This window comes from Eumetopias jubatus, unplaced genomic scaffold, assembly GCF_037043125.1.
Source record: "Eumetopias jubatus isolate StellerSeaLion01/CBP00866 unplaced genomic scaffold, mEumJub1_p1.0 scaffold_4, whole genome shotgun sequence".
Taxonomy (NCBI): domain Eukaryota; kingdom Metazoa; phylum Chordata; class Mammalia; order Carnivora; family Otariidae; genus Eumetopias; species Eumetopias jubatus.
The window spans coordinates 136373997-136388417 of NW_028274810.1; the positions used below are offsets into that span (position 1 = coordinate 136373997).

At 42.8% G+C, this 14421-nt stretch overlaps 1 protein-coding gene across 2 annotated transcripts in view; it reads left to right on the forward strand.

Moving 5' to 3' along the window:
- Positions 1-14421, forward strand: part of SYBU (syntabulin) — a 69584-nt gene that overhangs the window by 49437 nt on the left and 5726 nt on the right. For both annotated transcript variants that reach the window (XM_028122526.2, XM_028122525.2), the window contains one exon: positions 10172-10274. In XM_028122526.2, the coding sequence (XP_027978327.1) occupies positions 10172-10274 (103 nt within the window). The remainder of the gene's footprint in view (positions 1-10171; positions 10275-14421) is intronic.

Consider the following 14421-nt stretch of genomic DNA (forward strand, 5'->3'; position numbering starts at 1 on the left):
AAGCAAGGCACAGAGAGGTTATGTGCCTCTGCCAAGGTCACACAGCTGTAACTGAGGCTACTAAACATATCACCTCATAAAAAGCAAAGAGAAACAACTTCACAGAGATTGAAAACAACTCTCTAAGAGAGAAACGGAGAGGGGATAGATCATTCATGAACGAAGGGGAAAGGACATCAAGATACTAGAAGTGGAGCATGGCTGAGTGCTGACAAGGTCCAGTGATGTAACTCCCTGGCAGACTGTGCCAGTATAGGAAAGGGGAAGGTCAGTGCTGCTGAGAAAGTGAAGGGAGCAGGTCCGAGTATGAGAGGCTGCTTCAGTGTAGATGTGGATTGTGGCACCCCATCACCACAGCCCTGGGTGGGGGAGCCTGTGGGTGGAGAACACATGCCGTGTGGTGTGCACCAGAGGCTGGCACACAGGGTGGGGAGGACGAGGGGGGCAGCCAAGGCTGTTAGGTCTTCGGGTCAGTTAGGAAAATGGTGCTTCTGACCGAAGTGAGGTTAAAAAAAAAATAAAATAAAACAAGGGGCCCCTGGGTGGCTCAGTCGGTTAAGCGTCTGACTCTTGATTTTTGTCTCAGGTCATGATCTCAGGGTCTGGGGATCAAGCGCCCCATTGGGTTCTGCCCTCAGCCTGGAGTCTGCTTGAGCTTCTCTCCCTCTGCCCCTCCCACTGTTGAGCTCTCTCCCTCTCTCTGTCTCCCTCAAATAAATAAATAAATGAGATCTTAAAAAAAAATAAAACAAAAAACCATGCTCTTTTAGAGTATTGTTGCAGGTCTCTGCAGCAAGTAGTAGATTATGTCATCTCTTCCTAGCAAGTGGGTGTTTTTGTTCCATTCGTGGTCTGGAACTGCCTGCAGACAACACCACTTCACTGGGAGTGGAAGATGAGGTGACTTCAAAAAAGACTCATCCTTTCCTTTTCTCTTATACTCTGGACTTAAAGTCACAGACCTCAGTGCTAGCCCTGCTCTGACTTTTTAGTGTTGGTGGCTTGTCAGTCCCCATTTCTCTCTCTCACCCCTTCATCACCTCCTTCCTCCCCTGTTAACTCCCGCAAAATGACACCCCTGCTCTGATCCCACCCCGCCACCTCGAGGGCTGCTTTTCCCTGATTTAGGTTTTCCTGCCAGAGTGCAGGGCAGGCACTTCATTTTGGTAAACACAGGATAAACACTTCTCCTTAAATAGAAGTTGCAGGCTCTCCAGCTAGATTTTTTTAAAGGGGCAGAAAGTCAATTCAGTTCAGTGAACTTGACAAGAAATTAAGGATAAGGAACATGTAAGAGTTTGGAAAATTCTTCAGGGAGGATTTGCTTTTGGTATTACCAGGCTCCCAAAATAATCAATTAGGATGAAGTTCATGGCCACAATGGATGTAACCCTCCCCAATCCTGTTCAGTGGGAGGCAACAGGAGACGGTTGTCCCTGAGCCCACCTGCCAAAGGGTTGGTGCTCGATGCTGATTCCGCATGGAGGATGGTGCATACCTATGTGGTTTGTTTGGCGCCATTCAGCATGTCAGCCATGGATACATCGACCACACTGAAAGCAGCAAGTTAGGGCTGATGAGATAACCCAGATGGGGAGTGTGCTAGATTGTGAGGTGATTCTCTCCGCTGAATGGTATTTGACACCCCCAGCTCCAAACTGGTCAGTCCCACCTCCTTATTTTTTTTAAATATTTTTTTAAGATTTAATTTATTTAAGAGAGAGAGCACAAGCTGGGGAGAAGGGGAGAGGGAGAAGCAGACTCCCCGCTGAATAGAGAGCCCGACGTGGGGCTCCATCCCAGAACGTCAGGATCATGATCTGAGCCAAAGGCAGACGCTTAACCAGCAGAACCACCCCGACGCCCCAGTCCCTCCTCTGTAAAACGGGATTATGAGGACTTCAAACCATGGACCAACTGCTAAGTATCCTACTAGCTTTACCAACAACGAGTGCATGAGTTTGGCTGGACCTGGGCAGTTTTCAAACAACGTGTGTCTTCTCTACGTCCCTGTCTCCCCTTCCAACCCTTTGAAGATGGATTTAACCCAGGAAGGGATTTCTGGAGAGCTGTGAGGGGGCAAGCCACTCTGGAAGTTAGACTCTTCTCTTCTGAGGGCTTGGTCCTTGACAAAGGTGATGGCTGGTCCACCTCAACTTCTGCTCACTCACCTTCAACTTCCCGTTGAAGAAGGTCCTTGCAATCTGACTGGACCTGGAGAAAGATTCCATGCGCTCTTTATCTTTGGAGCTCTCCTCCTTAGTGTGGTCTGTGACCACAGGCTGCATAGTCATCTGTAGTAATTATTGAAAATGCAGATTCCTGGATTACCCCCAGACCTTCTGAACTGGAATTTTTGTGAGTGTTACCCAGAAATCTGCACTAGTACTTAACTTTGCTGATGATCTTTAGGCACAGTAAGGTTTAGGAATCACTGCATTATTAATAATAATTATAGAATGAGTTTTTATGAGCCAGTCAAGCACTTCCCAAGCATTTCACTTTTCATTTATTTCAACTTCACAACAACCCTCCAAGATAGGAACTGCTATCTACCTAGAGGGGGCCTGACACATAACACATGAAAGATGCTCAATAAATTTTTGTTAAATTAATCATTTATATATACATATATATACACACACACACACATATACATGTACATACATATATACATAAATAAGAAAAATAAGGCTTAGCAAGGTTAAAATCACCTGGACAAGAACACATAGCTGCTGAGAGATGAAGCCAGAGTTTATAGTGCCTTCTTTAGGGAGAGCCTGTTGGTGTGTGACTTGGCAGGCTGGCGCCTCCTTCTGGTGCTGCTGGGTAGTGTGTGGCAACAGTGATAGAAGCTCCCAGAGGCACCTGATTGGCCTTGGGTTGAATTGACGGATCTCTTGTCTAGCGTTCTCTTCTTGGCCATCTCTGGTAAATTAACAGGGACACGTATTTATTTATTACTGATCAAAAGAACAGGCCCAGGGAAGCTGGGTGGTCATTCACAAAACCAAACAGCACCCATTGTCTTTCCTGTACTCTACTCAGGTTGGCCAATGCATGGTCTTAATTTTCCCTCCAGGTGATGCAGAGGGAGACTAGATATATCCTGGGTTCCTGTCAGAAATGTTCACTTCCCCCTGCTTTCTTGAAGTTTCTTTATGCCCGCTTTGTTTATCATTTCTTTCATCTGCTTTCTTGGTTGGCAAGTGTATTCCCTGTATTTCCACCAAGACAGGTAGTTGAGCCAGCCCAAGATAAAGGAGTGAACAAATGGAGATAGCTTTGACCCTCTCAGTCCCCTTGGGCCTCGTCTCCCATGTTCCCTCCCTTCCTGTTTCAGACCTTCAAAGCTACCTGGCTCAGGAGAGTGTCCTTTGGTAAGAAGAGATTTTTGGAGGAGGCCATGGAGAGTTTGTTTTAGGACCACAGGTTTTTTTAGACATAGTCTATTGTACATGCACACACACACACACACACACACAGATTAAAAAATAGAAACATACCCTCCACTGACAAATGGCTGAAGGAAAACTCTTTTGTAAAGAGTGTAAAAATGTTTGACTTAAGTAGGATAAGGCATTTTGTATTGTGGGGCTTTTTAAGGGAAAGATGTTTAAAAGCTCTCCTCTGGTCTTCAAGCCACTGTCCCAGTAGTTCTAACTAGAAATTATAACAGCTAACATAGATTGAGTGCTTGCTGTGTGCCAAGCACCGTTCTAAGTTCTTGGCATGCTTCACCTAATTCCTGCAATCCCTTAACAATACTTACTGTTAATATCTTCGTCTCCATTTTGCGGATATGGAAACTAAGGCAGAGGGAGGGTAAATAATTTGCCTAAGCCTTTACAGAGTTAGTAGAAGAGGCATGATTCAAACCCAAGTGATGGGACTCCAAAGCCCTCTTAATACTACATTAAACGGTGTGATTGTTTTTACTATAAAATGCTTTTTCTTTAAAAAATTTAGACCTTTTTCAAAGAAAAAATCAATTGTCCGTAATTTTAGTGTATCCTATTTTTTTTTAAAAGAAGAGTAATATGCACATGGTTAGAAAAGCCAAATGGCTCAGAAAGATATAAAATGAAGATGAGGGTCTCTTTAGATCCCCACTGTCCCATTCCCAAGGGAAACCACTATTAACAGGTCTTTTTTTATCCCTCAATAAAAAATGTCCTATGCATGTAGCCAGTTATATATTATTTAAAGATTTATTTATGAAGAAGCCAACATGCCACACCCACTATTCTGCATCTTGTTTTTCTTATCTAGCAACAGGGCTTCGACATGTTTTCACTCCAGCACGCACAGGTTCATGTCACTCCTTGTCATGATAGGTATTCTCCTAGGTGGACTGTACCACCTGACTTCAGCAGTCGTCGTTGATGGGCACTTAGGTTGTTTGTTTGATGCTCATGTGCAGGAGAAATTTCTCCTCACACTCTTGCTAACTCTTATCAGAGTATTTTTCTCAAAACTTCAACAGAACTAGTATTCTCAAACTTAGATTTTTAAATTTTTTGCCAATCTGGTAACTGAAAAAATCTCCTTGTTTACATTTACATTTTTAGTGCTATATATGAGATTGAATGGCTATTCATATTTATTGGTCATTTATTTTTCTTTATCTGCCATCTGCCTGTTCATGTCCTTTGCCCATTTCTCTGTTAGTTTTTTTTTCTAATTTGTATGAGTTTTTGGTAAATTAAGGAGATTGGCCCTTTGTGTGCCATATGTTATAAATATTTTCTTTCAGTTTATTATTTGTCTTTGACTGCTGTTTTCCCATAAGCAGTTTTGCTGTTATGTAGTCAGATTTTTCAATATAAAACTATTCTCCAAATACTTTAAATATGAACTTCCTTTTGTTTTTAATTTTATATATATATATATATATATATATATATATGCGCTTTTAAGCTTATGGTGGTTCTCCATCCATTGAACATCAATCATAATGAAGATAAATCCTTTCTGAAATTACAAAACAAATGAAAATGATATTTAGTTTTTCAGAAAGACCTCTGTTTTGAAATGCAAGAAAACCTGTGTATAAATTTTCCATCAGTTTATTGATCTTTTGATCAAATATTCCTTTCCTAAGATAAATACCTATAGGGGTTTTAGAGAATAGTTTGCAGAAACTAAAACAAAAAATCCCGTTTAGTTTGTGAAACATTTATTGGATTCACCGGCTGGGTGCTCCAGAGCTTCGCAGTTAAGAGTCTGTTCTACCTAATCTACTTTAGAGAAGCTTTTTTTTTTTTTTTTTGGTAAATAGTGTCTTCTGTAATTACATGTGTCCACTGCCCCAGCTGCTCCTTAATAGCTCTGCTTGGCTTCTGTGGAAATGGCTCCTCTCCTCCCTAGAGACCTTTAAATAAAAGATCTGTGTGTCTGTGTGTGTGTTGGGGGAGGGAGGAGGATGAAGGGATAGGGAACTATGTTTTTGTTTTTGTTTTTTCCTTTTTTAATTTGCTGCCTCTATTTGAGGTGGGGATGTAGGTGGCCAACCTGAATTAATTTGATAGCTTTGTGGTGACAAAGGATAAAGGAAGGTTTGGGGTTGCTACAATCAGTGGTTTAGAATGGCTTAACACAGCTTAGTAGACTCTGTTTTCAGAGGCTTGTGATGTTCTGATGTCTGAGGACTCCATAGTCTCCTGAGAGCAAAAAATAATAATGTCCTAAGAGACGAGATCGCAGGCAGTGTCTCAAAAAAATAAGTCTGGTTATCAGTTTTGGCACATACCCTTTTTCTTTCCAACTTTCCTTCCTTCTCTAATTCCTGGCCTTACTATCACATGCACAGAATGCTTATTACCCTAACGTTATGAAAACGAGTCATGCCTCGCAAGAGAATCCAGCAGTACTACAAGCAAAAGCCACCAGATCTTCTGGAGGCCAGGGAGCAGAGCTCACTGGTTGGAGAATGCCTTTTGCTGTAGGACGTGTAGTCACCAAGACATGGGCATCATGAGGTAAAGGTCATCAAGTTCATCCGCCCCATTCAGTCCTGGAATCCCGTTCCACCAACACCAGCAGCTGATCGGAGACAATATTGATGAGGATAACTTAGGCATTTAAAACTGCCTTCAGCTGTTCAAACACAAGTCTACAACGGCCAAATATTGTGTCCTGTGCTCTTTTGGAATATTCTCGGTGACATCAGAGATTTGCATTCAGGTATCTACACACAGCACATGGAGGCAAACATGTTCTTTAGCACAAAAACTGCTTAGGCTAATGCCATCCGAAAATACATATAAGGCAATATATGTTAAATTTCTTGAAATTGAGCATATCCTTTGGCTTAAACAGTCTTTGAGGCATTTATTCTAAAGAATAGCAGACAAGGGGGCATGCGGGTGGCTCAGTTGGTTAAGCGTCTGCCTTCGGCTCAGGTCATGATTTCAGGGGCCTGGGATCGAGCCCTGCATCAAGCCCTGAGTCAGACTCCCGGCTCAGCGGGGAGTCTTCTTGGCCTTGGTACAAGTCTTGCCTCCACTTCTTGATGGTTGTATCTCCTTGTGCATATCAGTCAACTTCTCTGCCTCATCTGTAATAGGGACTGATAATTGTCCCTACCTCACAGGGTCTGTACTATCATGAGAAATAAATAAGTTAATATGTAAATATGCTTAGGATGTTTTCTGGCAATACTGTTTGTTACTAATAATAGAAAAATTGAACATAGCCTATATACTCATTGATTTAATAAAACACAATGTAGGGGCACCTGGGTGGCTCAGTCGGTTAGGCATCTGACTCTTGGTTTCCTCTCAGGTCATGATCTCAGGGTTGTGGGATCCAGCTCTGCTTCATACTCCACACTCAGTGCAAAGTCTGCTTGAGTTTCTTTCTCCCTCTCCCTCTGCCCCTCCCCTTGCTCTCTCTCTCTCCCAAATAAATAAATCTTAAAAATATATATGTCTAAAAGCACCCAAATGTAGTATATTTTGAAAATATTCACATATTAAAAGAAAAGCAATTAGGTTACATAGTAATGTATTAACTAGGAATGCTGAGTAATTATATACCAAAAGGTTAACTTTAGTTATTTTTTGGTGATGGAATAATAGACTACATTTTATCCTACAGATCATTGCTATTTTATAAATTTTCTACAAAGGAACTGTGTAATAAAAGTTGTCTTTTTAACCCCTGCAGAAGAGTAACGGCTAACGTTTATTGAGAACTTACAAGGGATCAGGTGCTTTATATGTATGTGTGTGTGTGTGCATGTGTTTGTATACACGCACACACACGTTCCTTGCTTACAATAACCTTAAGAGGCAGAATCCATGATTATCATCTCCATGTAACAAATTTAGAAACAGAAGTGCAGAAAGGTGAAGTAACTTGCCTAAAGGCCCCCCCATCTAGTGAGTGGTAGTGGTGGGATTTGAACCCATGCTGTCTGACGCAGGGCCTGTGTTTTTAGGTTAGGTACTGTCTTTGTATGATTTGAATAATACAGATGAGCATTGAGCTACAGCCCCCACAGCAATAACCTAGTTGCACACACTGTTTAAAGGAAATGAATAGAGAGTGCCTCTCCTTCCCTGAGTCTTTGTTGCCAGCTGATAAACGGGGGGCTTTCAGATCTCCAGTCTTCCTCTTAGTTACCGTGCTTAGTAAATGGTAAGCGTATGTATATCAGATGATGTAGTACAATTGACATTTCTGTGTATCCCCTAAAAAGAGTGTATTGACTTTGCATTAACCAAACTGGAAATATATTTTAAAACATAGCAAAGTGAAATGGCATAAGTAGCATAGACGTTTTTCTCTATCCTATGACTCAGTCCTGATTGCCACCACTGGGTACCCTGAATGAGTCTTCTAACCTCTTTCAGAAGGTAAGTTAGAGAAGTATAGGAACAAACTTGGGCCCAGCCCATACATAAGAGTCAATACGTCGAGTTCCAGCAGCAATAAAGTGTAGAGCAAACTTGTCCCTTCAGTTCAGGGTACATACTTAGCACAGATCAAAGGCATCCTGAGGAAACAATGGATTTTCAGCAGTTGTCTGGTCTGTTTCTGTTCTAGAATTTCTGTTTTTATTCAGGCAGTTAAGTTATAATTGATGGGGTTTTGCGTTTCTTTTAAGGAATGAAAATTGAGTGTTTCAGAGTCATAATCTTACGCTAGAAAATAATATCTCAAACCTGCTGGCTGCAACCACTGCATCTATTTTTTGAAAATTGTCTGCCTTTATCACCTAATAACCAACCTGACAATTTACTAGCAGACAAGGCTGGTGGAATTAGGCTAGGCTGTCAGGACTAGCATATTGCTGGATAGCACTACCAATCTTGAATCCTTGAGATTGTAAAATACTACAGTTTAGCCAGTGCATTACTCAGAGGCAACTAATTACAGTCGGGGAGCTCATTACAACATTAGACAGAGAGTCTGAAATCCGGAAGGAATAGCCACTCTCAGTCCTGATAAACTGCCACCCTAATTCTCCCGGAATTCTTCTGGGAATTAGGATTCACTGCTGTCTTCTGTGCTAAGGGGTCATTTTTGTTGTCTTTCCCAGAAGAGGCTGAACTTCCAGAGAGGTCCTGGGAGCCAGGGAAGGGATTTTTCTCTCTCTGCCTCTCCATTGTCTTTTCTTCTAGCAAAACTAATACAGCCTGTCAGTGAGAGGATCTGTTCACCAGTGGGTGGGTCTGGCTGCATCTTGTACCAATGGGTCATCTCGGGCGTTAGGGAGATGGGAGTACATAGTGTATGCAGGAACCTCCCTGGTGCCCCTCTTTCTTCCCACTGCCTTCCTGAGGACGCAGCATGGTATGGGGAGAAATGGCATGGAGACTTGGTCCTGACCAGGATGTGTCCCCCACAAGCCTTGGACATCTGTCATCTTGGTTTTGATTTCTTCAGTAGTAGAATAGCGAGATTAATGTCTGCCTTACAGAGTTGTCAAGATTAACAGATACAAAGAATAGAAAATATGTCCTAGAGGGCCTGGTGCCTAGTAGGCACTCAATAAATAGTTATTATTGTGATGATAATTGTTCACTGCTTGTTAGAAACTCAAAGGATTTAGATTGTTCCTATTTTCCTCAACCCAGAAATGTGAGCTGGCTCTGGGTTCTAGACCAGAAGAGTCACAAACTGTTGTAGGAGTTGAGAGAGAAGGTCAAATAAAATCATATACCTAGATTAATTTTCTAAGAGCATATGGAATTTTACCTTTTAAAAAAAAGCCTCTCTTCCTTCTTCCCACTTGTTCTCTTTGGCCTCTTCCACACTCCTTCACTCCCCCAGGCAATCCATGGAATAGTTCTATTATTACCGTTTCAGAACGATGTATTTTTTTTGTTAGAAATGAATTTGTATTAATTATTCTGCCACACAGCATGTTTCTAATTACATAACGATCTGTAGTCTGTACCCCAAATGTAATTAGATTTTTGTAAACTAATGAACAACCTCCCTCCCCCTCCCCGCAACTAAAATGTCACATACCACGATATCCCACAGTTTCCATCTCTGTCGCTGCCTGTTTGGAAATGTTCAATTCCGGCTTTTCGTGAAGGTTGTGTTCTTACTAGAAAAACAGCGGCCGCAGTCAGAGCGGCTCACCAGACCGCGCCGGTGCAAGCCCTTCTCTGGGGTCAGGCGCTCTTCCCCACCGCTTCCCACTGGCTGGTTCTCTCCAGACCCTAACGGGCCAGATTCAAGCACAGCGAGCCGACTGCAGAAGCCCCAAGACACACTCTCCCAGAAAACCGGCTTTGGGACTGACGAGCATGCTTTTCCTTCTGCCTGAAGTTTGGGTCGCCGCGCGCCTGTCGTCGAGGGAGGGCCCCGGACGCGGACGCACAGGGAGAGGCGCGCGCTTCTGCCCCCATCGCGGCCCCTGTGGATTGTCTGCCGGAAGATCGGTCTTTATGAAACCAGCCTCGCTGTGCTTCTGAGCTGTGTTTATGAAATGATGTCGTTGTACTCGCCCCTTCTCTTGTTTGCTTTGAGGAAAAGGGCTGAGAGCCGGGAGGCTCTGGAATCCTGCACTTGCTGAGCCTAGAGTGTGCCCGTGCGGGACCCGGGGAGGGGGGCGGGGGCTGGCCAGGCAGGGAAGTGGCCTGCGTGTTCTCACGTTCCTTTCCTTCATGCCTTTCTCCACATACCCCCACCCCCCGCCCTTGTTTTTCAGGTAGTGAAGCGGATTTTAGCTCCTCGAGCAGCACGGGCAGCATTTCGGCTCCTGAGGTCCATATGTCTGCGGCGGGAAGCAAGCGGTCCTCTTTTTCACGCAAGTAGGCATCGTTTCCTGCTCTGTAATTAGTCAGAGGCTTTACACAGGTGACTTACCTGTACTTTATGCTTCTGTGGAACCACCTGGATGACTGTCAGTTCATATTTTGTTAGTATTCAGTGAGCAGGTTTTGCTTTTTATAATGATTTGCAATCGGAACTTTTCACTGTCTTACCAAGGTGCTCACAGCGCTTGGCCAGGGTGTGTCCGCCCGGGTCCCTCTCTCACCCGGTCCTTGGCTGTGTGGCCACTCATCCCTCTCTCCCTTCCGCTTCCCTCACTCACCTGTGTACTTACCTGGTATCAGGCTAGCAGTCTGCACTTCCTTCCTGCCTCCCCTTCGTGAATCTATCATCTCTTAGCCATGAAGCCTCTGACTTCACCATTTCTTTCCTCTAGCTGAGTTTGCCTTTTATCCTTGTGAAAGACATAGTGAGCCCTGACTCCTCCCAGCATTCACTTGGGGGAGGGGTGAAAAGAGAATAAAGCTCATAGACGTGGGTGGCCATGGCCATAGGAGGCATTAGCGCAGAGTAGCTGCAGATGCGGATGCAGATGTGGGCTCTAGAGCCAGGCTGCCTGGGTGTGAATGTCAGCTCTATCATCAACAGGCTGTGTGGCCCTGAGCAAGTTGCTTAACTTCTCTGTGCCTCAGTTTCCCATCTCTAAAATAGGGCAATAGTCATACCCACTTCAGAGAGTTTATTGTTAGGATTAAATTAGCTAATACGCATAAAGTGTGGGTCAGTGCTTGGAGCGTAGCAAGCATGAACAGATGTTCGCCATGGATGCTATTTGGGTTGGGAGAAGAGAGGGACTGTGAGAAATCATGAGCTATCATTCATTCATTCACATTTGGTGGGAAAGGTTGTAAGCCCAGGATTCTCTCCTGTTATCCGTGACTTTGTTCATTCAATAAGTATTTATTGAGCATCTACTATGAGGTTCTGGAGATATGGCAGTAAACAAAACTTTGTGGAAATTATATTCATTCTAGTAGGAAAAGAAAGACAATAAATACATAATATAATTATTTTTAAAAGCACACAGAGAAAGGATATTGAGAGTAATGGGATGTCTGATATATTTTGGATAGGCTGGTTCTAGGAGACCTCTGTGATACAGTGAGCTCTGAGCCAGGGACCCGAACAATTCAATGGAGTGAGCAGCAAGACTTCTGAGGATGATTTGTCTTTAGATTTTGGGCAAATCACTTGACTTTCCTGGGCCACAGTGTCCAAGTTTGTAAAAAGGGTCAGACCACATAATTTTTAAGGTCCCTTCATGGAGAAAAACTGATTAGTTTCTAAAAACTTGCATTCCCAGGATTCAACAAGCAGATATTTCCCATGTCTCTTCAGTGAGCAGAACATTTAGCTGATGTTTATAAAGGGACCTCTGAGACACCCTAGTGCACAGTTTTATTGTTAAAAATAAAGCTGAAGCCAGACAAACCTGTGACAAAAGAGTGAAGTCCACAATGAAAAAGCACAATTGTTCTATCCCCAAACACAATCTATTTTGGAAATAAAGTACCTCTGGGATCACAGAATATGAATATAAACATTTTCTGTATAAATCAGTGTGGCTTGCTCTGAGAATAAACCATTTATCTAACCCATTCAAGAAAATTGGCACATACCTATAGTACAAGGTATCAAAGAACAGAGAGCAAGAGAAAAAAGAAATGGCCTGTCAAAGAAGCCAATTTTATTAAGCATCTCAAAAGAATTTGTGTTTGTGGTTAAATTCCAAGGTAATGTCAACAATACTGAGTGACTTAGAGAAAATCGTCTAGTCTGGAATCCGTGGTTTCTCCAAATGACTAAAAATTGATGTTAAACATAAAATAGCTAAATAGAACTATGTGCAAATCAGATACATGCTTAATAGATGGAAAATTGGAATTGGCAGTGTTCTAGCCATTATCCTCACTTTTTTTTTTTAATCTGGCCCAGGCACAGAGCACAGTCAGTAGATTTCTGTGATGGGATATCTCGGGCATTTCACATAATTTTTGTGTTCTACAGGACGGTGCATTGAGGACAACTCCTAGATGGGTCGGGTATCCTTGCCAAACTTTATAATAGCTTATGATCCTTTTAAATGGCTTGCTTCTCCTATAATAAATGAATTTTCTCTGTGGAGAATTAGCTCCTGAGAGGAAGACGAGCAGGAACATTTGGTGAAGGGATGGGAAAAATAAATGACAGGTGGAGTTGGTGAGAATATTTCTGATTGGATTTTAAAAACAAAACTTAAAGATTTACAAATGATCTCTTCTTACAGAACACCAACTCTGCTGACATCTCTGAGGAATTTTTTCTCTTTTTTTTTTTAAAGATTTATTTACTTATTTATTTTGGGGCGGGGAACAGAGGAAGAAGGAGAGTCTTAAGCAGATTCTAGACTGAGCTCAGGGCTCAATCCCAATACCCTGAGATCATGACCTGAGCCAGAACCAAGAGCTGGACATGTAACCGAACGCGCCATCCAGGCACCCCTGAGGAATTCTCTTTCTTAAACTAAAATCCTCATCTGACCAAGGGCAGATAGAAGTGAGAAGGAAAAAAAATTTTTTTGGAATTTGGATTCAGAGAGACGTGGGCTTGAGTTTATCCTCCATTATTTATTATGTACATGAGCCAGAGCCCCGAGCCTTACTGTTCTGGAAAATGGGGGTAATAGTGGCAGCCACCTCACTGAATTAAATGAGCTAATGTATGAGTGCTTAACATGGTGCCCGGAATTTCATAAAAGGGTCGTAAATGGATATTTTCATTAGTAGTGATAAAAATAATACTGATGGACATAATGAAGGTGATGACAGTGGTGATGATGATCATCTTAGTTTGCTCAGGCTGCCGTCAAAAAACATCACAGACTGGGGGGCTCACACAGCAGGAACTCACCTTCTCACAATTCTGGGGGCTAGAAGTCCAAGATCCAGGTGTCAGCAGGATTGGCTTCTTTGGAAGCCTCTCTCCTTGGCTTAGTGATGGCCATCTTGTCTCTGCTTCTACAACAGAACCTTTCTCTGGGCCTCTGTCCACGTTTCCTCTTCTTATAAGGACACTAGTTGAATTGGAATAGGATTGAATTGGATTTAATTACCTTTCTTAAAAGCCATGCTTCCAAATACAGTCACATTCTTAGGGACTGGGGGTTGGGACTTCCACATTATGAATTGGGGGGGGGCACGATTCAGCCCATAACAGTAATCATGGTGATGACAATGATAGTATTGTTGCCTTGAAGTAAAGGACAACGTTGGGGGCAGGGGGAGGGGGATAGAAATTCACCTGGGCCCCTTGTAAGGTTCTCCTTCTCTTCACTTCCATTTACTGTGTTCAGGTGTGCAGGAAGGGACAGGGTCAGCAGAATTCTGTCTCCTCTGTGTGGACCGCATTCTCCTTGTCCACCACACCAAGGGGTTTAGGGTGGGCTGAGGAAAGTAGCATGGGGTTTGCCGGAGCCCGTGTTCTCTTCCGCTGCTCAGCCCAGCACCACTGGCTGCTGGAGTTGGTTTGTCACAAAGCCATCAGCCCATCTGTTCCATATAAAGTGTCCCCTTCTCACAAAAAGGAGGCAGAGTCTATCTGGATGATTTCAAAAGGAAAGAACTTTTTCACTTTAGAATTTGGTGATGTTTCATTTATATGTGATTTACTGGGTTGACAGCTAGTTGAAATTGCATTTGATTTTAAGTAAGTGTGGTTTCAGAGCCAGGTATACGTATACCACGCACACACTCACGTTTATACGCGTTCCTCCTTGAGATGTGTCTGTTGGATGCAGCTGTAATCAAAATTGCAAAACGGAGATGGTCAAAAAGCAGTATTTTTGTATGAAAGGTATTCTTGTTCTCTTGTAATGTCATCAAGAAATATTCCTGACACCGAACTGTTATCCTATTTAAGTAATTTCAACATTCTCAGGTGGCTTCCTTACATAGCAGGTGTCAAATCTCTGGAACTAGATGAATAGGGATGTCCAAACCAGTTGATCCTGTAATAATATCCTACAGCTGAATTGCCTTTCACATCTTATCAGATGCATTCACATGCATTCTTTGATTCACATCAACTCTGCGAGGAAGACAAGAAAGGTTATTATGGGTCCCTGTGTATTAAGTATCTTACTTGCCT